Source organism: Taudactylus pleione, unplaced genomic scaffold (assembly GCF_031769625.1).
Source record: "Taudactylus pleione unplaced genomic scaffold, aTauple2 ptg000352l, whole genome shotgun sequence".
NCBI lineage: Eukaryota > Metazoa > Chordata > Amphibia > Anura > Myobatrachidae > Taudactylus > Taudactylus pleione.
The window spans coordinates 12182957-12207475 of NW_028284753.1; the positions used below are offsets into that span (position 1 = coordinate 12182957).

General features: G+C 41.8%; 1 protein-coding gene across 1 annotated transcript in view; it reads left to right on the plus strand.

The window, feature by feature from the left end:
* The window catches only part of SHROOM4 (shroom family member 4), a 170075-nt gene extending 145783 nt beyond the window's left edge, over positions 1 to 24292 (plus strand). The window contains exons 9-10 of the mRNA XM_088444278.1: positions 15252 to 15524; positions 20457 to 24292. Of these exons, the coding sequence (XP_088300404.1) occupies positions 15252 to 15524; positions 20457 to 20705 (522 nt within the window). The 3' untranslated portion in view covers positions 20706 to 24292. The remainder of the gene's footprint in view (positions 1 to 15251; positions 15525 to 20456) is intronic.
* The last annotated feature ends 227 nt before the right edge of the window (positions 24293 to 24519 follow it).

Sequence of the window (24519 nt, forward strand, 5' to 3'; positions counted from 1 at the left end):
AGACACCCAATGGGGCTTACCAGGACATTCTCAACCTCGAATCCTTCAACAAATTCTTAAGGGTTCCTCGGTTCGGGAGGGGGACCCTGCATTCCATCATTCAATGGAGCCTGGGAATTTTGTGGTGGTGTTGGATATATTCAGGGTGACTACCTGAATATCCCTCTTTTCTTAGCACACCAGTGTTTTCCTCAGGTATGCAGTGGTCGATAAGCGTTTCCAGTTTCTGGCATTGCCCCTTGGTCTGGCCTCCGCGCCTCACGGTTTACCAGGGTCATGGTAGTTATGGCAGCCCACCTGCGGATGCAGGGGGTCCGCTTGTTACCCTATCCGAGTGACCTCCTGTTGTTACCACGGTCTCCAGAGATACTTCAGTGCCATATGCAACGGACAATATCTGGGTTGCTACGTTAGGGCTGACTGATAAACTGGAAATGGTCCTCTCTGATTCTTCACAGAGGATGCTCCATATCCCAACATCTGAGGATCTTTGTGATTGAGGAAAAGATCTCTGCAGGCAACTGCGTACCTTTGCCTGTAATGCAGAGTCGCCGAGTGTCTATTCACTTGGCAATGTGGTTCCTGGGTTCCAGGATGTCGCTGTTCGACATGGTGGAGTACCCAGCTTCACTCTAAAGAACTTGATCCTCTCCGAATGGGATGGGTTGCCCCATAGGATAAAGTCAATAGGCTTTCCCCGGAGGTTTGTCTCTCTCTGGCCTGGTGGCTGCAGAAAGCTCATCTAAACAAGGGGCACCCCCTTTGGGATTGCGGACAGGGTCGCCAGTATCCGTGGCTGGGAAGCAGTGACGGGTCCACACTTGTTCCAGGGCAGGTGGACACCAGTAGTTTTTGCGCTTCCCATAAACATCTGAGAACTCTGAGCAGTATTCAAGGTTCTCCAGCATGCAGGACAGGTCCTCCACGGAAATACCGTGCAGGTACAGTCTGACAACGCCATCATGATGGCTTATGTAAGCCACCTAGGAGGTTCCCGAAGTCAGGCGACACTAACAGTGGTGTCCCGAATTCTGGCTTGGGTGGAAGGCTATATCCCTGCCGTCATCGGCAGTGTTCATTCAGGAATCCTCAGATGGAAAGCAGGCTTTCTCAGCCGTCAAGACGTGCATTCAGGGAAATGTCCTCTTTATCAGGAGGTGTTCAATCTTCTGGTGAACAAGTGGAGCCTTTCAGAGATGAGACTCTTCTGATAGACGTAGGTAGGTCCAGTGGACCTTCCAAGTTGTGTACCTCGTCCCTCCGTTATCCCTTCTTCCTCCAGTAATAGCAAGAAGGAGGCACGCTCCTGCTGATAGCTCCAGCGTAGGCCAGATGGCACTATTACTCAGATCTTCGGAGCCTCTCAGTTAACACTCCGAAGCTGTTGCCTCTACGCCCGGACCTGTTGTCTCAGGATCCTGGCTGATACCCAGACCTGGGTTGTCTGTCCTTGACGGTGTGGCGGTGGAGACTGCCCTCTTAAGGTCTAGGAGTTTTTCCAGCTCTATAGTTAACAGGGGCTCTGTCCATGCTAAGAGCTCGGAAGTTTTTATCTGCAAGAATTTACCATTAGGTATGGTATACTTTCTTTCAGGTGTCGCCCTAGAGGCTAGGCTCCTCGGGTATTCCGGATATCCAGAGGTTGGCTTTCCTACAGGTGGGCTTAGATAATGGTCTTCGCCTTGCTTACCTGAAGGTGCAGGTTTCTGCCCTGTTAGTATGGTTTCAGTGTAGGATTGCTACTCTTCCTGATGTCCGCACCTTTGTGCAGGGTGTACGTTATATTCAGCATCCCTTTGTTCCACCTGTGGCTCCTTGGGATTTGGCTGTGGTCCTTAGGGATCTCTGAGGACCGCCATTTGATCCACTGGGCTCAGTGGATTTCAAATGGCTTACGGCTAGGACTGTATTCCTTCTGGCTCTTAATTTAGCCAGTAGGATCTCAGAATGGGAGGCTCTGTCATGTAGATCTCCCTTTTTCTCATCTTTCCTAGGAACAGGGCAGTGCTTGCCTTTACTTCCCCAGTCCTGTCTGCTGGTGAGGCCTATTTGGCTGTGGTACGGGCGCTAAGAATTTAAGTTGACCGTACCAGTCCATTTAGGAAATCAGACTCTCTGTTTTGTCCTTTCTGATTTCCATAAAAAGGGTTGGCCTGCCACTACGCTAACTTTGGCAGGATGGATTCACAGGTCTTCCTGTTCCATCCTCTATTAAAGCTCTTCCACTAGGTCTGTGGGTCCTTCGTGGGCAGCTCGACGTGGCGCCTCAGCGGTGATTGGCAGCCACGTGGTCATCTGTCCATATTTTTGTAAGGTATTATGCTTTTGATACCTTCGCCTCTCAGGATGCTTCCTTTCGGCGGCGGATTCTCCTTACAGCACAGGAGCGTCCCCACCCTTAAAGGATACTGCTTTGGGACATCCCCAAGGTATCCTGTGGATACCCTATGGACCCTGAAGTAGAAAATATGAGATATGGTAAGTACTTACCCTTGTTATCTCTATTTCTACGAAGTCCATAGGGTTCCACAGGACTCCCGCCCTGTCGCACCTGTACTGCAGATGGGCTTTGATCTGGTCACCGGTTTCTCCGTCTCCTTCTGGTGAGAATGTGATTCTTGTGTGTTCCAGACTGTCTTCTGTCTCTTTTTTGCTCCTGCTCCGGCCTATGGCTTGTTACGAAACTGAGTGGCCTGAGGCTCGGGGGCGGGGTATAGGAGAGGGACCCCAGTGCATCCTGGGAGGCTGAAAATTTAACTCTGTGGTGCCTGGATGTCTGCCGCCATCGCCTATACCCCAAGGTATCCTGTGGAACCCTATGGACTTCGTAGAAATAGAGATAACAAGGGTAAGTTCTTACGATATCTCATATTTTTCATGCATCAAAACAATGTCCCCGACATTCATCTTCCCTAGTAAATAAACAATACACATGAGCTGAAATGTTTCTATTAGATAAAATTGATTATTTTCCTATATACCTCATATTTAACTGTATTTTATCTTTAAAGTGCCACCAAATCTAAAATTTTTAAATAAAAACAATATCAATGCTAGGATGATATATAATTGTTGCCCAGACATTTATAGTATCCAGGGAACAGCCCCTAATTTGTATAAATATCCTCAATAAATGTGGTTACATTTTTATTTTCTAATTACGATATTTGATTTATTTGTTCTTCTTGACAAATGGCACATTCTTTAAAAAAGTTAACCAGGTGCTCCTAATGTGCATGATCCTCGTTAGTTATTAGAGGTGCACTTATTAAAACTTGTGCTCACTTCTGATTTATTTTCCTTGTGCCTCCTTAATCGTAGGGGCACACCTCTTATAAAATATACCTTTTAATGAGTTAATCTAAATCCAGGAATCAATATAATGGTACATGCAGAACACACTTAAGATCACAATCAAGATCAAAATGTAATATGAAATGTAAAGAAACCAAAAGAAAAAAAAAAGTATATAATAATAATGAACACCATTTTGAAAAGAATTTTTCAAATAGAGCGTGACAAAACATCTGTGCACATAGTGCTTGTGAATGTTATAGATCACCACCAATGTGGGTATCGGCGAAGATATAATAAACATACATACATACATACATACATTAAGTGACAAAAACACATACATTTTAAAATTGCACCATTACCCAGACAATCTGTCCTAAATAATCTCTATATACATATCATTGTAGTCGAGGCATCTCTCAAATGACTGGGAATATATTAATCTACTCAGTGTCAGGCATACATTTACCATAAATTGGATTATACTGTAGGAGATGAAAAACAGTCTGTGCATTTACACGCACTAGGATCTGCTTTTCCCAGTCCTGCAAAGCATCAGACTGGGAATGAGAGTCCCGTGCAACGGCATTGTGAAGAAACAGTAGGCCCGTTTCTGCTGCCAGCACTAGATTCTAGGCTAAACCCTGTTGCAGGGTATCAGTCCTAATCACAGCTGGTGAGAGAACAGGTGAAAAAGATAAAGTACCTGTGGGTAAGTGATAGTAGAATTCTCAGTTAGGCAGGCGGTTAAATGGTGCAGGGGTCCTCTGTGCGCACAGGAGTAGCCCATAAGCGGTGCCGACGTGCGTTCGCCCGGGGGCTTTTTCTAGGAAGCTCAGCAAGTGTTCCGTTGGGCGGATGTGAATACTCTCACCTCAATGCTGATTGGTTCAAACTGCAAGATTGATGGCCTCGCCACCAATCCAATACTAGGTAGGGAAAACAAAACCAGGGCTACGATCATGTGACTCGCTGTACAGCATCACATGTGCTGTGATCTATTGGTTAAGCTGCAGTCATGTGACCATCTATGTGAATATCTGCTCCTATTGGTTGTTCCCGTGTGGATTTTATAATAGGGGTGTTTCAAATCCATGTAAATATAAACAGGGATATCCCTAATCCTGGTTGTGCAGTCTATAAATAGGTAACTTTCACAAAGCTTTCAGACGGTGAGGATTTAGGGACATGATAATATTCAGAACCTCGGTCATAGGTGAATCATATGAATATTACCGGAGATATGTACCTGGTACATACTAGTCTGTTATATAGAGCTGAACTATAACAGCGTTGCCAGGATAGTAGTGTCCCGGTGAAGCTGCAGTCACAGGATCATCTATTAAATATTAACTTCCATTATTTGTTCCCGTAGGGATGTTATGTTAGGGATGTTTTAGAGTAAGTATGAATAGAAGGTAATATTCTTAATCCCGGTTATACAGTCTCTAAACAGGTAAATTCACAGAGCTGTCAGCCGGTGGAGACTTGGGAGCACAGCGATACTCAGATCCTCTGTCATAGGTAAAGTATTTAGATGTAGCCAGACATATGTACCTGGTACTAAGATTCCAGATGCATATAGGGGAATTCAATACGGAGCGATAAGTCCGTTTTTTGCGTTAATATCGCACCTATGACGTCATTATTGCAGGTTTTAGTTTTACACTGTATTCAATTTCAAAGACTTTTCGCAGGTTCGAAGAAGTCTTTGAAAAAAAACGGGGATAACTTTTCACCACTGAATAGGTGGCGAAAAAAAGTGCAGAATTGGGGTTTAGGGGTGCAGGCTATTTTTTTTTAAGCCTGACCAGAATGACCCCTTGAAACGATCTGTGTCAAAAAAAAAAAAAAAAAAATCGGGACACCCCAAAAAAAGCACTTTGCATTTTGAGTGGCAAAAAAAAAAAAATGTTGGGGAACAAAGTTAAAAAATAGCGAACTTGACTCTGGGGGGGTCCCCAAGTATGCCCCAGGTGTTTTTTTCATTGCAGCTCCTTGCGGAAGGTGGGTTTTTCACGATTTTTTCAAGTCTTTTTAGCAACTTTAAAATATGCTGAAACCCATTTTCAAGTACCCCAAATTTGCTGGGCATAGTTATTTCCCCCCCCCAAAAAAAATCTAAATGCTCTTCTGCACCACTTTCTTCAAAGTCGCATTTATGCACTTGCCACAGCTATTAGAAACCCCGACTCCCTTCAGGAGTTAAAAATGGGGGTACCCATAGTGATCCCCCATGTGTAGACATCTTTAGGGGGGTCCCTAGGATATTTTCCGAAAATTCCCGTTTTTGTTATCCTGTAAAAAAAATAGTAAAAATTTACAAAAAAAATGACATAAGGTTTCTCCCCCCCCAAAAGCCAAACCAGCCCAAGGCTTGTCAGCCAGAGGTGGTTTCTAAAAATACGGGGAACGAAATATGTAGGGTTCCACCGTATTTTAGAAACCAACACCAGGCTGCATGGACTAGTGCTGGTTTTAAATATAGGGGGCAAAAACGACATGGGGTACTCCCTATATTTAAGACCAGACCCAACCGACTGGGGTGTAATGCCACAGCCCGGAGACCCAAGCACCGGGGCTCCAGGTCCAAAGCATTACACCAAGTCGGTCAGCACAAGCCGGTGATCTCGGGGGAGTTGGGGACCCCCCAAAAAAGGGTCTCCCCTCTCCCGAGCACCACAGGCTTACGCTGAAGCCTGGGGCTCATCCCCATACCCCTGGAGTGGTGGGTATGGGGGTAATAGGGGGGCCAGATAATGTAACACCGTTGTACTTTACAGTGGAACTACAAGTGCCAGCATGCCTGCCATTTTGCACTTGTGGAACTACAAGTGCCAGCAGACATGCGGCACCTGTAATTTCACTGTAAAATATATAGTAAAAAAAAGACAAAACACACACACTGTGCCCAGTATAAGTTTATTACATACACCTACCCATTCACACATACTTACCTATACCAGAAGTTTCTGTCCACTTCTCCAGTAGATCCTTACAACTTGGCCCTGCAAGGAAGATTTCATACTCACCTACATCCAGCCCTGGTCTCCGTAGTAACCCATAGTGATCCCCCATGTCTGGACATCTTTAGGGGGGTCCCAGGCATATTTCCCGAAAATTCCCGTTTTCTTCCTTAAATGGGGTCAAGGGTCATTTTTAAAAAAAGAGGGATAATTTTTCAAATCACTATAGCAAGTGAAAAAAAATGCAGAATAGGGGTTTGGGGGTGTAGGGAATGTCCCCTTAAAAGGAAATGTTAAAAAAAAAAAAGAAAAATGTCCCCAAAAAAATAGGGACATTAAAAAAAAAAAAAAAAAAAATTAGGTAACGAAATTGTTTCTGGTGGGGTCCCCAAGTATGGGGCAGGTGTTTTATTCATTGCGCAAAGTAGCGGCAGGTGCATTTTTGCAGAATTTTTTAAAATTATCTTTAGGGACATAAAAATATGTTAGTACCCATTTTCATGTACCCCAAATTTGATGGGACCACTTTAAAAAACGAAAAAAAAAACCTAAGTGCTCTTCTGCATCACTTCTTCAATGTCGGGAAAAAAAACACCTGCGCTGCTATTTAAGAACCCCAACTTTCTTCTGCAGGCAAAAACGGGGGTACCCATAGTGATCCCCGAGGTCTGGACATCTTTAGGGGGCTCCTACAATTATTTGCAGAAAATTCCAGGTTTTTTTCGCCGATCCAAGTATCGCTGGGTCCCGTTTTAGATTATTGCAAATTGAATACGGGGATAAGCGGGAGCGCGCACGATACTTTTTTGCTGGGAAAAACCTCCGATGTGCGGCGAAAACCTCGCTGGCGAGGTTAACGTTTCATATTGAATACCCCTCATAGTCTCTTAATTAGGGTGATATTATAACAAGGTCATTGGGGTAGTAGTGTCCCGATCATGTGACTGTTCTAATGCATGATAAAGACAAAAAAGTAATAAAATAACCAAACATAATAAAACTGCAAAGTTACAGTGAAACATAACTTTTGACACTCAGGGCCTGATTCAGAGACGGACGCTAATGCGAGCGCAACTGCGTCTCCGTACGCAACGCAGTTGCAAAAATATGCTAATGTTGGCAAAGATCACCAAAGCATAAAGATGCCTTCATACCTGCGTACAACTACGCATACCTATTTAAACATCGGTACCATTGAAGTTAATTAGCGGCCATTTTACCCTTGTGGAAGGTCTGACCTGACGCAGGCCAGGGAGCTCTTCTGCCACGCAGAGCTGCGTATGCAATTGTAGTGGCTAATTTATGCATGCCCACGTAACGGCGTTCAAACGGCCAGGCACGCCTGCGTTTTGCTAACCACCCCCTGTCAACACCCCCAAACAGTCACTTCCTGTCAATCAATCTACAATGGGCCTCCGTGGTCTGCGTGAATGCAGGGCGATCGCACTGCTGCCTTCGCGCACGCGCGATGCAATGGGTGCGAAACAATCGCTCGATCTGCGTGCAATTTGTAGTTGCATTCATCTCTGAATCAGGCCCTCAGTTTGTAAACTTAAAACATGTATTTAGCTCAAATAACCCGGTTGGAACTAAAATTATGATCAATATGATATCAATAGTTAATAAAACTTGCTTATTGGTGAATTAAGTCACAAACCATAATATTGTTGAATATATTATCATGAGCAATGTTAGTGAATGTGCAAACCAATGATGACTAATTATTATTTTTTTACATTTATTTATTGTTAGTGCGTCCTGAGGACGCAGTTTCCAAAGAGCAGTAAATCAAATCATAGTGAATGTGTTTGTGTAGAAGTGGATACTCAATTGAAAAGAAATATAGGTATGTAGTAATAAAAAAGTATAGATATATACTAAGAAAATTTGAGAAAAAACAAAATGCAAAACAAAATTGTATGTGGAAACAACAACACATGTGAAAATTGTGAAAAAAGAGATGGATATCCCAAATAGTGTGAATAGTACAGTTGATAAACTGGACTATGTAATGATTATAAATGGAGAAGTGTATACAAAAAGTGCATATGCCAGTGCACGCTGTTATAGTTCAGCTCTATATAACAGACTAGTATGTACCAGGTACATATCTCTGGTAATATTCATATGATTCACCTATGACCGAGGTTCTGAATATTATTATGCTCCTAAATCTTCATCGATTGACAGGTTTGTGAAAGTTACCTATTTATAGGCTGTACAACCAGGATTAAGGATATCCCTGTTTATATTTACACTGATTTGAAGCACCCTTATTATGACATGCCCATGGGAACAACCAATAGGAGCAGATATTCAAATAGGTGGTCACGTGACTGCAGCTTAACCAATAGATCACAGCACATGTGATGCTGTACAGCGTGTCACATGATCAGAGCCCTGGTTTTGTTTTCCCTACCTAGCGTTGCATTGGTGGTGAGGTCATCAATATTGCAGTTTGAACCAATCAGCATTCAGCTGAGAGTATTTACATCCGCCCAACGGAACACACGCTGAGCTTCCTTGATAAAGCCCCCGGCGAAATGGGCGACTGCACCGCTCATGGGGTCAGTGGCGGAACTAGAGAGTGGTGGGCCCAGGTGCAAGAATATGCTTTGGGCCCCAGTAGTGGTCCCCTTATACGGCGCCCCCAGTAGAGGTGCCCCTATGCAGTGCTCCCAGTAGTGGTACCCCCTATGCAGTGCTTCAGTAGTGGTCCCCCCTATGCAGTGCTTCAGTAGCAGGGCCGGATTAATGGGGGAGCGACGGGCGGTCGTCCCTGGGCCCCCACACGTAAAGGGCCCCCACACCCATTGAGGTTAAACCAGTTCCGCCTCCTCCGGCCCACCTCAGCCCGGCACCGCAGAGAGGGTCAATTTACTGGGCGCCCGCTGGTAACCACCCGGCTCTCTCCCCTCGGCAGCAGCCGGAGCTGGAGCTCACTCGTGAGCTCCGACTTCGGCTCACGCAGTGTGCACTATGGGAGAGACGTCCTGACGTCTCTCACATAGTGCAGAGGAGCATCCGGGCGGACCGGACGGCAGCAGCGGACGTGGGAGCGGGGTTTAAGGTAAGTGTTAGTTGTTTGTTTTTGTTTTTTGTGTGTGTGCAGGCAGCTTTATTACTGGGGACAATGCTCGGGGGACATTATTACTGGGGACAATGCTCGGGGGACATTATTACTGGCGGCAATGCTCGGGGGGCATTACTACTGGGCAATGCTCGGGGGGCATTACTACTGGGCAATGCTCGGGGGGCATTACTACTGGGGGGCATTACTACTGGGGGGCATTACTACTGGGGGCAATGCTTGGGGGGCATTACTACTGGGGACATGACTACAGGTGGCACTACTAATGGATTTATTGAATAGGCACTGCATAAGGGGCACCACTCCTGGGGGCACTACTACTCTGGGCCCTGCATATGGGACACTACTACTGTGAGCACTGACATTACTGGGGGCACTGTATAAGGGGCACCACTACTGTGGCCTCTGCATAAGGTCCCCATTGTGCATGCCCCCGGTTTGTCCACATTTAATAGGGGCCCCCACATGTTTGTTGCCCAGGGGCCCCCACAGACCTTAATCTGGCCCTGTTCAGTATTAGTCACTCCTATGCATTGCCCCCAGTAGTAGTCCCCCCTATATAATGCCCCTTATACAGTGCCCCCAGTAGTGGTCCCCCTATGCAGTGCTCCTAGTAGTGCCCCTTATAAAGTGCCCCCAGTAGTACTCCACATATGCAGTGTCCTCTATACAGTGCCCCCAGTAGTGCCCCCCCTCCATATATAAGACAAGCACACACACACAAAACACAATTACCTGAATCCCTGTGCCTGTGCCCGCCGCCGTCAGATTCTCTGTCCTCCCGCTCTGCACGATGAGAGAGACGTCATGATGTCTCTCCCGTCACACACTGCTGGAGCCGGAAGGCGGAGCTCATGAGTGTGCTCCAGCCCGCCTCCCTCCATGGACCCAGCAGCCAATGAGTCTGTTTGACTCTCATTGGCTGATATAACAAACATGGAGATAAGGGAAGGGGAATCAGGGAAAGGCTTCTGCACACTGGCGGTGGTGTGTTTGTTACTGTGTAGTGCGGATCGCTCTCACCGCGGTCCGCACTAGACTTAATACTGTGGGGTCCGGGGGAAACTGGTGGCGGGTGCAGCTTCGCTGTTGGATGCAAGCAGCTATGGGCCCCGGTGCAAGGCACCGGCTGCACCGCCGCTAGTTTAGCCACTGCGTGGGGTACCCCTGTGTGCACAGAGGACCCCTGCACCATTTGACCGCCTGCCTAACTGGGAATTCTACTATCACTTACCCACAGGTACTTTATCTTTTTCTCCTGTTCTCTCACCAGCCGTGATTAGGACTGATACCCTGCAATGCTCTGCAACAGGGTTTAGCCCAGAATTTAGTGCTGGCAGCAGAAACGGGTCTACTGTTTCTTCACAATGCCATTGCACGGGACTCTCATTCCCAGTCTGATGCTTTGCAGGACTGGGAAAAGCAGATCCTAGTGCGTGTAAATGCACAGACTGTTTTTCATCTCCTACAGTATAATCCAATTTATGGTAAATTTATGCCTGACACTGAGTAGATTAATATATTACCAGTCATTTGAGGGACGCCTCAACTACAATGATATGTATATAGAGATTATTTAGGGCAGATTGTCTGGGTCATGGTGCAATTTTAAAATTAGTGTTTTTGTCACTTAATGTATGTATGTTAATTATATCTACGCCGATACCCACATTGGTGTTGATCTATAACATTCTCTAGCACTATGTGCACAGATGTTTTTTCAGTCTCCAGTTCAGTGATTCCCAACCTCGGTCCTCAAGGCACACTAACAGTCCTGGTTTTTGTGATATCCATGATTGTGCACAGATGGTTAAATCAATATAACTGATGTACTAATTAAGTCACTTGTGCACAAGTATGACTATCCCTAAAACCTGGACCGTTGGTGTGCCTTGAGGACCATGGTTGGGAACCCCTGCTCTAGTTGAACAATTCTTTTCAAAACGGTGTTTATTATTATTATTATTATTATTATATATTTTTTATTTTTGTTTCTTTACATTTCATATTGTATTTAGATCTTGATTGTGATCTCATGTGTGTTCTACATGTACCATTATATTGATTCCTGGATTTTAGATTAACTCATTAAAAGGTATAATTTTATAAGACTTGTTTTCTTCTTTTCTTGTTGCTTTAGGTTTTGCTCCTAGGGTGTACCGTCATTGTTGTAGTACACTATTGTTGTGTGTGTTTCTGTGTAAGATCTTTGTAGTTGCCTCATTGTCTCCTCAGTGTGGTGTCACCATCCCGCTTTTTCCCTTTCCTTATGCAAACACCTGTACATATCAAATATAGGGTTACATTACAACCTGTAATTTTTTTTTTTTTATCTGAATGGTATGTGATGGATCTGCACAAAATAGTCTAATTTGGTGAAGTGAAATGAGAAAAATATATACAAAAAAGAAACTTTATAAATAAAATTCTGAAAATTGGCATGTGCATATGTAATCACCCCCTTTGCTATGAAGCCTCTCAAAAGTTCTGGTGCAACCAATTACCTTCAGAATTCACATAATTAGTGAAATGAAGTTCACCTGTGTGAAATCTAAGTCTCACATGATCTGTCAGTATAAACACAACTTTTCTGAAGGGCCCCAGAGGCTGCAACACCACTAAGCAAGAGGCATCACACCATGAAGACCAAGGAGCTATCCAAACAAGTCAGGGACAAAGTTGTTGAGAAGTACAGTTCTGGGTTGGGTTATAAAAAAAAAATATCTAAATCGTTCATGATTCCCCGGAGCACCATCAAATCCATCCTCATCAAATGGAAAGAACATGGTACCACAACAAACCTGCCAAGAGAGGGACGCCCACCAAAACTCACAGACCGGACAAGGAGGGCATTAATCAGAGAGGCAGCACAGAGATCAAAGGTAACCCTGAAGGTTCTGCAGAGTTCCAAAGCAGAGACTGGTGTATCTGTGCATGTGACCACAATAAGCCGTACACTCCATAGAGCTGGGCTTTATGGAAGAGTGGCCAGAAAAAAGCCATTACTTAGTGATAAAAGTAAGAAGACCCAATTTGAGTTTGCCAAAAGGGATGTGGGCAACTCCCAAAATGTATGGAGGAAAGTGCTCTGTTCAGATGAGACTAAAATTGAACTTTTCGGCCACCAAGGAAAACGTTATGTCTGATGCAAACGCAACACATCCCATCACCCCAAGAACACCATCCCCACAGTGAAACATGGTGATGGCAGCATCATGCTGTGGGGATGTTTTTCAGCAGCAGGGACTGGGAAACTGATTCGAGTCGAGGGAAAGATGGATGGTGCTAAATACAGGGATATTCTTGAGCAAAACCTGTTTCAGTCTGCCTGTGATTTGAGACTGGGACGAAGGTTCACCTTCCAGCAGGACAATGACCCGAAGCATACTGCTAAAGCAACACTCGAGTGGTTTAAGGGGAAACCTTTTAATTGTGTTGGAATGGCCTAGTCCACAGGTTCTCAAAGTCGGTCCTCAGGACCCCACACAGTGCATGTTTTCCAGGTCTCTTCACAGAATCAAAAATAAAATAATTATAACCACCTGTTGATCTTTTAAAATGTGTAATTGAGTAATGACTACACCTGTGCTCCTGCTGAGCAGCCTGGAAAATTCGACCTGTGTGGGGTCCTGAGTACAGAGTTTGAGAACCACTGGCCTAGTCAAAGCCCAGATCTCAATTCAATTGAGAATCTGTGGTCAGACTTGAAGATTGCTGTTCACAAGCTGAAACCATCCAACATGAATGAGGTGGAGCAGTTTTGCCTTGAGGAGTGGGCAAAAATCCCAGGGGCAAGATGTGGCAAGCTCATAGAGACTTATCCAAAGTGACTTGCAGCTGTAATTGCCGCAAAAGGTGGCTTGACAAAGTACTGACTTTAGGGGGGTGAATAGTTATGCACGCTGAAGTTTTCTGTTATGTTGTCCTAAATGTTGTTTGATTCACAATATAAAAAAAACACGAATTCACAGTTGTAGGCATGTTCTGTGAATGAAATGATGCACAGCTTCAAACAACCCATTTTAATTCCAGGTTGTGAGGCAACAAAACATGAAAAATGCAAAGGGGGTGAATACTTTTGCAAGGCACTGTACCTAAATCTGATGTCAGATGGAGGTGCACCCTAGCGAGAGAAAAATATGTAGCAACAGGGGGGAGGGAAAAGTGCTCTCTTTTGTTGGGGCTCAAGTTTCTACCTAATTAGCTATAAAATTGAACTTTTAAGTTTTCTTTAACAATAAATAGAATAATTACATGTAAAAAGAAGGACAAAGACACTGAACAGCATATAATGACAACATGTGAAAAAAGACATCTTATTGTCCTACTAAACAACTTAACTCTAAATGGTGTGTATCACCATCTAGTAATGATCTTATTGGTGAGTCATACAGTCACTCAAACATATATTTGCGAGATCTCATGTAATCATGAATCATAAAGCAAAAAAAGTGTATGAGCTATCATAGCTCTATATAATAAAAACTTTAGGTGAAATATCTCAGTAAATAGATGTATTAATAAACAGATATATTTCTGAAATTAACACTGGAACATCAGTCCGCCACAAAAAACATACAAATGATATTTAAGCAAATAGATATATACCATCAAGAATCCACCTCAACAGAGATATAAGTTGCCCAGAATAAAGGGCATAATATATTGTGTAACGAATATCTTAGATGTTATACTCTGCACAGTCTATAATAGAAAAATGTCAATAACCACATGTCAACATATATGAGGGTACTGATTTTGTGAGTACTTGTGTCATCAAATAATATCTCTAAATGCAAATTGAGGCAAGAGGGGACATAAGTTATGAAAGTTATACTGTATCAGGTATAACGTACGGGTGCAAAGTTGTCATTTGCTGACAGTAAAGTTACCACTCACTATAGGCAAGGGGATAGGTGGCTTCTGTGTCCCATGTAGTGAATGGGACATGAGCGGATCCACCGCATATACCATGAGGGTATAATATAGTGTAGTAATTGGCATCTACTATCCTCCCCTGTTTAACTTTAATAAAAGTTAAATTTTTTAGCTAATTAGGTAGAAACTTGTGCCCCAACAAAAGAGAGTACTTTCCCCCCCCCCTGTTGCTACCTGTACATATCAGTCTGTGGAAAGGATGGTGCAGTAATTGTCACGTTATTATCACAAGGTTCCCTGCTAGGTCCTGCTTTTCATCTGTAAAGTGGGAAACTGACTATATATGCGAAGGACATCAGATATCCAAAATGGCAAATAACAGAACATAATAGCTTGCAGTGAGGTAAAAGGGATCAAACATCCTAAACTAACTAACTTGAATTTTAGTACTACCTGTACTGGTCCTAATCTGAAAGTAAAAAGAACCACAAGGGAGAGATGAGCGCGAAATGATGAAAATCGAACAAGGTAAAAATAATCACATACACATGTTTAACTTGCAAATTGAATACAATACATAAAAGGGTCATTAAGAAAAGGGCCATCAGAAATGACTATTTCATGTATTGTACTCAATTTGCACGTTACAAATGTGTATGTGATTATTTTTACATACATATTTTATTGATTATTGGGATATTAAATACATTCGATATTCATCCTTTTGCGCTCATCTCTCCCGTGATTCTTTTTATTTGCATATTTGTTTGGGTTTCAGTTGCCTAAATTTTGAGAGTGGTAACTAGTAGAATTGCTGTAATGATTTTATCATGTTGGAGCCATTCATTTGTTTGTTTACGTTTTGAACTTTCTACAATAAGTTAAGAGTCCCTCTAACATCTGACACATTATGAGACTTTAAACATTAAATATGAAATGTTTAAGCCTTTCCGTTTTGTATTAACTGTACTGTAATTTAAGGTGCCAATTACTAATTAAAATGTTCCATTTTTTAACAGATGCAGCTAATAGAAAGCATCAGCAGGAAGCTTTCTGTCTTGCACGAAGCCCAGCAAGATCTGCATGAGGACATGAATGCTAATGCGACCCTTGGCTGTGATTTGGAGAACTTGCTCAAGAACCTTTGTAAACCCAACGAGTACGATAAATTCCGAACCTTCATTGGGGACCTGGACAAAGTGGTCAACTTGCTGTTGTCGCTCTCTGGAAGGCTGAGCAGGGTAGAGAGTGCTTTGTGTTGTGAAGATCCAGAACCCTCCATGGAAGAGAAGGTACCTCTACTTGACATTTTTACCAATAATAACCTGCACATTTTACAGTTATTATTTTCTGAATTTAACATATTAAGGGTCTCATTTATCAACGAGTTTTATCATACACAACGAGTGTTAAAACTTGCTGTGTTTGATAAATGATGCTCCAACCAATCAACTCACAACTGTCATTTTTCAAACAGATGACAGTTGGGTGCTGATAGGCTGGAGCAATAATACCATAAGCAATGAGTTTTATCACTTGAAGTGTATGATAAAACTCGTTGAAAAATGAGGCTCTGATGAATATGCCAAATTCACTGATTTATTTATTTTCAAACACTTGAGCACCCTCCCAGTTGATTAATGTTTTATTTGTTTTTAAGTCTCAAAACTTAATTGATTTGTTAGACCTTAAATTAAGCCAGATGAAAACCGTTCCAGAGTTAAATAACTTTTCAGGATGTTGTGGAGCCTGCTATCAACAACCAAGATCCTCTAAGCAATTAACATAACTGACTGCTACAGAGCAGTGATAAGACTATAAAAATAAATGCTTTCAGCATGGAATTTCCAATTTCATCAACATTTTTAAGAATGGAAGTTACAGGAAAATCCCCAAAAGCACATTGACTATCTGACCAGGTTACGAACAGTTATATCATATCAGGACCCAGGTTTCACTGCAATGTACCTGCAGAAAGGTTTCTCTAACCAGAGTAGTATAGGTCAGCCGTACATTGACACTTACACAAACATATCTGCACGTAAAATTTATCAGAAAGACCATTCCTACAACCTCATATCAAATATCAAGGACTAAAGTACACAAAACAATATTTAAGGATTTGGGGAATCCAGAAATTTCTTCTTCAGGGTCCATAGGGGGTCCACAGGGATTACCATGGGGGTGTAGTTGGTTGGAGTGAGCTGTGCACCAAACAGTTAAAGCTTTAGCTTCCAGGATGCATCGGCCCTCCTCCACATTCCCCAGCCACAGGCAGCCAGTTTTTTCGTTTGGTGCTGGCAGAAGCAGTCGCACCTTTGAGAACAGTGGGGCTGTGTTAGAAAGCCCCAAGCTTTCATTTTATATTTTAAAGTTTTTACTTTATTTCTGAGCAAGTCGCACTGAGCGTCCTAATGGACGCCTCCGTGACTGCTCCTACTACCCCCGCCGGTGCCGTAACACCAGTGAGCTTGGCTAGTGCTGACTGCAGCCGAGTAACGGGGGATGTCTGGTAAGGCAATTCCCCGCCATGTTATACAGCACTCAAATACTATCAGCCTAGTGTTGCTTGAATAGTTGATTCAGTGCCCATTGCAAGTATATTTATATTTATTTGCATTGCATGTGACTTGTGCTATCTCTGCTGTGGTTATATACTGCCTGTTAACTTTCTGACTGTCAGTTATATCTATCCCTGCTGCTCTTTCTTAACCCATCACTACCAGGTGTGTAGGGGTTCATTTGTACTTCACATTTACTTGTGTTTGTGAAGGGTGTCGCATTGCATTATTAGCTATACACTTTATTGTGTGCTGCTTATTGGTATTACTATGTTTTCCAAGGCCAAGGGTAAACAGGAGGTTTCAGCCCCTGTGCTGGTTACATGCATAACCTGTACAGCAGGCTTGTCCTCTCAGGATATTGTGCAGGATGGTCAGTGTGCTAATTTCATGTACCTCCTCACCAGCCTACTTTACCAGTACCGGTGCAGGAGCCACCTTGGGTGTCCTCTTTTGCACAGGTTATGACGAAGTTAGTGGATCGCTTATCAGCCTCCACGCTTACTTTCACTGTGTGATATCCACAGCAGTTACAGCCTGCTAGATTAGTACTCCCCATATGTCCTTCCTGGATGCTTATGCCCACTCAGCTCAGGATATGGCTCATACCTCTGCGGCCTTTCAGCAAGATATGTTACAAGCGGACAGACCGTTAGCCACCAAAGCACATAGACGGCCTGTGTTATTTCAGTCTGCCCAGCTTTCAAATTCTGACACATCATTTGAGGAGGCAGATGATGCACCGGGTTCTCCTCCAGTGTCCCGCTCGGGAGAGGAGGCCTGTCATTCGATAGTGGATGTTCCTTCTCTAGTAAGTGCGGTTAAATCAATCTTGAATATAGAGGATGAGAAACCCGCGCCTAAGCATAAAGCACCGGTGTTTAAACGACAAGAGCTGGTTATTAGTTTTCTGACGCTATTACTAGGCCAGCTAGGGCCGCAGCCTGGGTTGCGAAGGCTGTTGAAGGATGGACGAATGCACTGGAAAACATGTCATCAGACGCTACCAGGGAGCAACTCGCCTACATCTCCCATATTCTGGAGGCGTCCTCTTATTTCGAAGAAACTGCGTTGGATACTGGACTCCTTGCTTCTAAGGCATCTGCGACCCAAGTAGTCGTCTGCAGAGTCCTTTGGCTACGATCATGGACAGCAGACTCTGAATCTAATAAGGCCCTCGAATCCTTGCCTTTCTCTGGCACCTACTGTTTGAGCAACTACCATATTTTTTGTTTTCAATCAGCTTAATGATATACTACAGGTGCTTGTAAAGGGTGGGGTTTACACTGAACACAGAAAAAAGAAAATTGCCCCCCAGCACACTGCAGATAAATCAAAAATACTTGAATCCTACATAATAATAGAAATTCAGAGGTATTGGTTTACATACATTTGCAAATATATGAATAAGCGCTGGGCTGACGTCAAGGCTCTTCTATACCAGCGTCCCTAACATTAAGTGGTTCACGTCCGAGAAGCAAGGCACCCCAAAAAATTTCAGCCAAGGACCATCTCCAGGGCATCACACGAAAAAGGGGAAAAAAGGTGATAGTGAAGTGTAAAAGGATAGATGTGTAAAGATAAATCAATAAGTGTTAATGAAATGTAAAGGAATTAAAATGACATAAATAATATACAAATGAATAGAGAAGTGAAAAAATATTCTATGTGAATTAAGTGGTGATGCCATGAGAAAGGTCCAGCCAGAACAACCCCGGGGGCCCCACTCCCAAACGCTCACCCCAAAATAATTATTGCTACATAATAGTAGCACCCACTCTGTTAGGGACGCTGGTATAGAGGAGCCTTGACGTCGGCCTAGCGCTTATTCTCTGCAGTATTCATCCCCAGAGTTCTCAACTGGGAAGCAGAATTCCTAAGCCGTCAGAATGTACACGCAGGGAATGGGCTCTTCACCCGGATGTCTTTCCACTCCTGGTGAACAAATGGGGCCTACCGGACGTAGACCTCATTGCCTCACGTCACAACCACAAGGTCCCCAGGTATGGGTCCAGGACCAGACACTGCTCTGGCAGTGTGATGGAATTTCATTCTCGCATACCTATTTCCTTCGATTTCCCTCCTCCCAAGGGTTCTCCGGAAATTCAGGCAGAAAGGTGGCACAGAGATACTGATAGCGCCAGCCTGGCCCATGCTCCACTGGTTCACGGATCTATGTTAAAATGCATGATTTTCTTCAATGATGTAACTTTTTTTTGATCCAAAAAAAAAAAGACATCTTTGTGTCAGTCGACAGTTTTGTGTCAAACAATTAAGAGCTATGGTAAGAACTTACCCTTCTTAACTGTATTTCTTCGAAGTCCATAGGGTCCACAGGGCGCACACCATGACGTACCTTGCTTCATTGGGTATTTTTCTCTCGGTCACTGATTCCCTCATCTTTTGTGAGAGTGTTTCTTGAGAGTAATGTTTTTCCTTCACCTCTCTCCCTTGTGCTTGCTTACAAAACTGGCTGCCTGTGGCGGGGTATGTGGAGGAGGGCCGGTGCATCCTGAGAGCTAAAGCTTTAACTGTTTGGTGCTCGGGTCACTCCAACCAACTACACCCCATGGTAATCTCTGTGGACCCTATGGATTTCGAAGAAATGGTTATCAAGGGTAAGTTCTTACCAAAACTCTTAATTGTTTTACACAAAGCTGTCGACTGATGATACAAAGATGTAACTTTTTTGATCCAAAAAAAAAAAGAAGACAATGAAGAAAATCATGTTCAGCATTTTAAAAATAGAACATCTTGCAAAAAGGCAAGCACACAGTTGGAGATTAGGGTTGTGTGGCAGGAAAATTTCCCAAGCACACCTTCTGAACGTTTTTTTCCGACAAACGGATTTTTTCAAATAAAATAGGCAAGCCAGCTCCGTTTGCCCCTTTATTACACCACAATGGTTGGACACCGGCAGTGAGTGACTGTATTGGCGCACACGGCAGGTCGCAAGCCAGCTCTATCAATCATTTTGCTTACATATTTACTAGCAAAGACTGCTTTCTGCCTTTTTTCTCACGTTGCTCTGGACTGAACTTAACAAATGATTGAGCTAACTATGAATAGATTTTTTATATATTCGCACACAGATTGCTATACATATTGGTTGATGTAATTTGTATGTACACTGTATGTTTGCAAATAAGTTTTTGTACAGGATGCTTGAGATTATAGGTTGATTAATAGAATAGATTATATATTTTTTAATAAATAAGGTATTTTACCCATATGTATTTGTGATTAATTTACACCACTATAGTGCTGCTTATATTGTCTTTGTATGTTTAAAGTGATAATGCCAACACGGTTAACAGGCTTTATCACATTACTACCATGTCAGCAATGTGCTGTCGACATTTTGACTATCAACAGCATAACTGTCAACAGTACATATTAAACCCAGTAAAACATGCAGTTTGAATGAGTGTCTAACTTTTTGTATACGACTTTGTGTGTTTTTACGTTGTGTTCTTTTGCTCTCTCACTTTTTCACCATGTTGTTGTTTCCTGTAGTTTTCGACAAGTTTAATATGACCATTCCTTATAACACTAACTACAAAATAAAATAAACGTAAATTGTTCTACACTTAGAGGCTGTTGACCATTTTAGTGGCGCCTCTTGTTTAAACTACATTTTTTTGTTTGTTCTCCTTTACGCAGTTGAACCTTCTGGAGAAGAAGAAACAACTGACTGACCAGTTGGAGGATGCAAAGGAATTAAAGGCTCATGTAACATGGAGAGAGCAGGTGGTTCTAGAAGCAGTGTCCAAGTACTTAAACGAAGAGCAGCTCCAGGACTACCACCACTATGTGAAGATGACGTCTGCCCTCATTGTGGAACAGCGAGAGCTGGAAGATAAAATCAGATTGGGAGAAGAACAATTGAGGTGTCTTCGAGAGAGTCTGTAATTAGTCTAGAGGCCAAAGCAAGTTTCTAATTCTTACCAAAGAAATCAATGTTTAAGGAGATGCACCATATGGTTTATTTGTCAGATGCTGAACAATTAATACGGAGACTTCATGTGTAACAAAGCCATCCAAATATAAATGCTTCTCATTTCTCTGCAGGTTCTTGTAACTGGAATTGGCCATTGTGCCCTATAGTTGACATTTACTGGAAAGCCAGAGGTGGTTGAATTGTGCTTTTTCTGTGAATTTGTGCATATTGAGGATTAAATGTACAACTGGAAATTCCTCATTTAAACCTGTATCTTGTATACGGGAGTCATCTCTGATTCTAAATCTGTGGAATAGAATACAACAAAAGGAGGAGCTTAATTTTATTTATTTTTTATTTTTTAAACTGGAATATCCTAGTACTACTTCTAATCAAACGTGCGAGTGATGCATGAGACCTATTGGCAGCATTAGAACCGCAATTTCTATTTTCACATTATGGTGCTTGCAAGGACCAAAACCTGTATGTGCTAGACAGACAGGGCTAGTATTGGCCTACAGTGCCACAGCAAACTCTGGTTTGGCCATTTAAATAATGGGCGTGGGCAATGTAACACCACCGTGCCTTTTCTCCTTTTGATGTAATCCTAAACAGGATTAAATCACTCCTGTTCATGTAATCCTAAAAATGTCACAGGAAAAATGTAAAAGGTATCTAACTTAGAAATGTACTGCTTACTGCAAGGAGGATCTTTAAAGTGCCTTATTGTTTAGATGTTCTTTTGCTCTTTAATTTGCAGTTACACATTTTTGGTCCAGCAGAATTTGAAGTGGTGATAAATACTACTACTTGAAATCTGATGTTAAAGTTAATTATATTATATAATACAATTGTTGAATTTTCATTTACTTATATTAATGCTGACCTTGAGGAAAAAAGGCATGCAAAAATTAGTTTCACCTGATCATCATTTTGCCACATGACAGCTCCGTTGTAGTGCTTAAAACAAATTATATATTTTGAGTATTTTTTTTTTTTTTAAATCAAGTATTTTTATTAAATTTTGAGTATTTTATTAGCTCTATCTTAGAGTATTGCCGACCGCTCCTAAATACTCACTAGTTATTTCCTCATAATGCTTGTTGGCATCTGTTGTCTAATATATTACTCCTAAAGCGCCTCCTGTTTTGCCATATAAATATATGGCTCTAACTACTCCTTTGCTTTATTACTTCATAAGATTCATCAACACAAATAAACCTAAAAAGTTATATTGGATATATAACTTTGTTTAATTATTATTATGGCACACTCAATTTTTACTTTTTGAAATGGTGTTTTTTTTCCTAATTCTGGAGTTTTTACTTTATTGAAATTAAATTTGTATTTTTTTTTAAGGGAAATCTGTAAAACAAGAATAATATTGTTCTCTTCCTTTAATTAAGTTACTCAGGACCAAGCCAAAGAAATGAATATCCTGATTGATTTCAAAGTAAAATCAAGTCTTATATTTTGTTTATTTCTTGCACATTGTCAGTTTGAACCCTTTCACGGCTCCAGAGCGATATGTATATGCACTACATTAAATATTGCCTAAAATTAGTACTGTTTCAATAATATAATATTTTGTATCTTTCAGTAGTTGTAGCGCTGAGATGATTTAGTGGTGAATTAATGGACATTAAGAAGTGTCACTAGTCAAAATAAAAGTTGTAAATTGTCAGAAAAAATTGCTTCCAACTCTTACATTACTTAAAGTGATATTTTATTTGAATTGTTAGTACTTTTTCACCATACCAAATAATGTAATTGTATGCATCTATAACACATTCCATTCCCAATTATTTTACAGTGGTTCAGTCGTTGCATTATTATAAATAATGGATTTAATTTCATATCAGAGATGCAACGTCTGGGGTAGTACACTGACCTCAGTTCATCTTTTGTAGTAGTATGCGACTGAATATCTGAGGCAAGCGGTTGTCATATGAGGCAGATGACCAAGACAAGTGTTTTTAATATGTACTTTAAGTAACAATGTGTAGTAGCAGAGGTGCCACGGTTACAGTACCTGTATAGCATGATCCAATATAGGGAAAGGAAATTATTTTTAATCACTGTTAATAGCACAAACTGCAGTTCAGTAATATCAGCATAGGAAATAAAAAACAGTAGTTTCCCTTCATTAAATAATGAATAGATTACATACATCATTTCCACTAACACTTCAGTTATAAAGCTAGGATAAATCCTATAGCTATCCATCATTTCCACTAATCAGTTATAAAGCTAGGCTAAAACCAATTTTAATTTGACACAAATCATTCTAAAAAGATCTATAGAACGTTGATTGTAACATACCAATCCAGTCTAGCACCCTGTCCCATTACCCAAGCATAAGACACAAGTTATACAATGTCAGATACAGACAGTCATTATGCAAGGTACGTATTTGTGTCTTGAATAAGCACAGAACTGAAAGATTGAAGCTATCCAGATATTATTAGAGAATACACAGTTCTTAGTCTATCCCTGCTGTGGTTCATGATAAATAATAATACCATCAAAATGAACTATGCCTGACTAATGCAATTATTATCTGGTTTTTGTTTAAATCATTGCTGACTGTACCCAAAAATACTGTTTACTGCAGTAGTCATCAGGTATACTAAGACAGTCATGATATTTCAAAGTTGGATACCGAGGAAGAAAAGTTATAATTATCTAGTATTTATAAACCTACAAGAAGTCACATGGCACTGTACGATTTGTAAGATTAAAGGGGGTATCCACTTAGCGATTTAAACAAGCGATTGCACGATAACTATGTCGTTATCGTGCAATCGCTTGCAAATCACGCATGCATCGGGCGTGCTTTGGACGGAAGCGACCTGCGATGCGCGTGTCCGCGGGTCGCTTCCGACATCGCCCGACCTGACGAGATCTCGTCAGGTTCTGCATGTGCGGGGATGAGGGATGTGCCAGGACTGAATGAGTGAACGTTCAGTCTAGGCACATCACTAGCTACACAAACGACAGCAAGATTGCAATGTCGCAATCGTGCTCTCGTTTGTATATCGCTAAGTGAATACCCCCCATTACACAGATATTAAACATTAAATAAACAGTAACAAAGTGGATGCTGTAATGCAAAAGTTAGAGACTGTAAACTACTAGGATTAGTCCAGCTTGCAGGAAATAGGTGTCCTGTTTAACTTGGCAGTGTTTTGCTAAACTAACTAGAAGAATATATACTTTGCAAATCTTATTGAGAAGTACCATAAACATAAAAGCTTTAAAAACTACATCAGGAAATACTTTTTTTTGGCCAGAATTTTCTGCCGTGAAAGGGTTAACAATTTATTGTCTGCTTTTTAACCTGATTTGTATAATTTCAGCACAAAGAAAAAAATGAAGTATTAATGTTGTGTAAATCTGTTTTATTGTTTGTATGGCAAATGCATTTTTTGTATTGTTATAGCCAGGAGCATGTGCTCCTGTGTATATTATGGGTGTCTCTTTCAATTGCATTAATATTATCCTGATATGGGACACTCTCTGCACTATGGTAAATATAACATATTGGTGCTAATCGAAAGCCCCTGAGTGTTTTGTGTATTTATTTTATTGTCAGTTTTAACATGTTGGTCAAGTATGTGAATTTTACAGAAAGGACTTCAAATACTCAGACCAGTGGTTCCCAAACTTTTCTGAATCACAACGCTCTTCTTCATCATTTTTTCCATGGCACCTCTGGGCCAAAAGTTTCTGATAAATTCAGCAAAAATAAAATGAGGTAGATTGTGCTTACATGTCAGCCTTAGC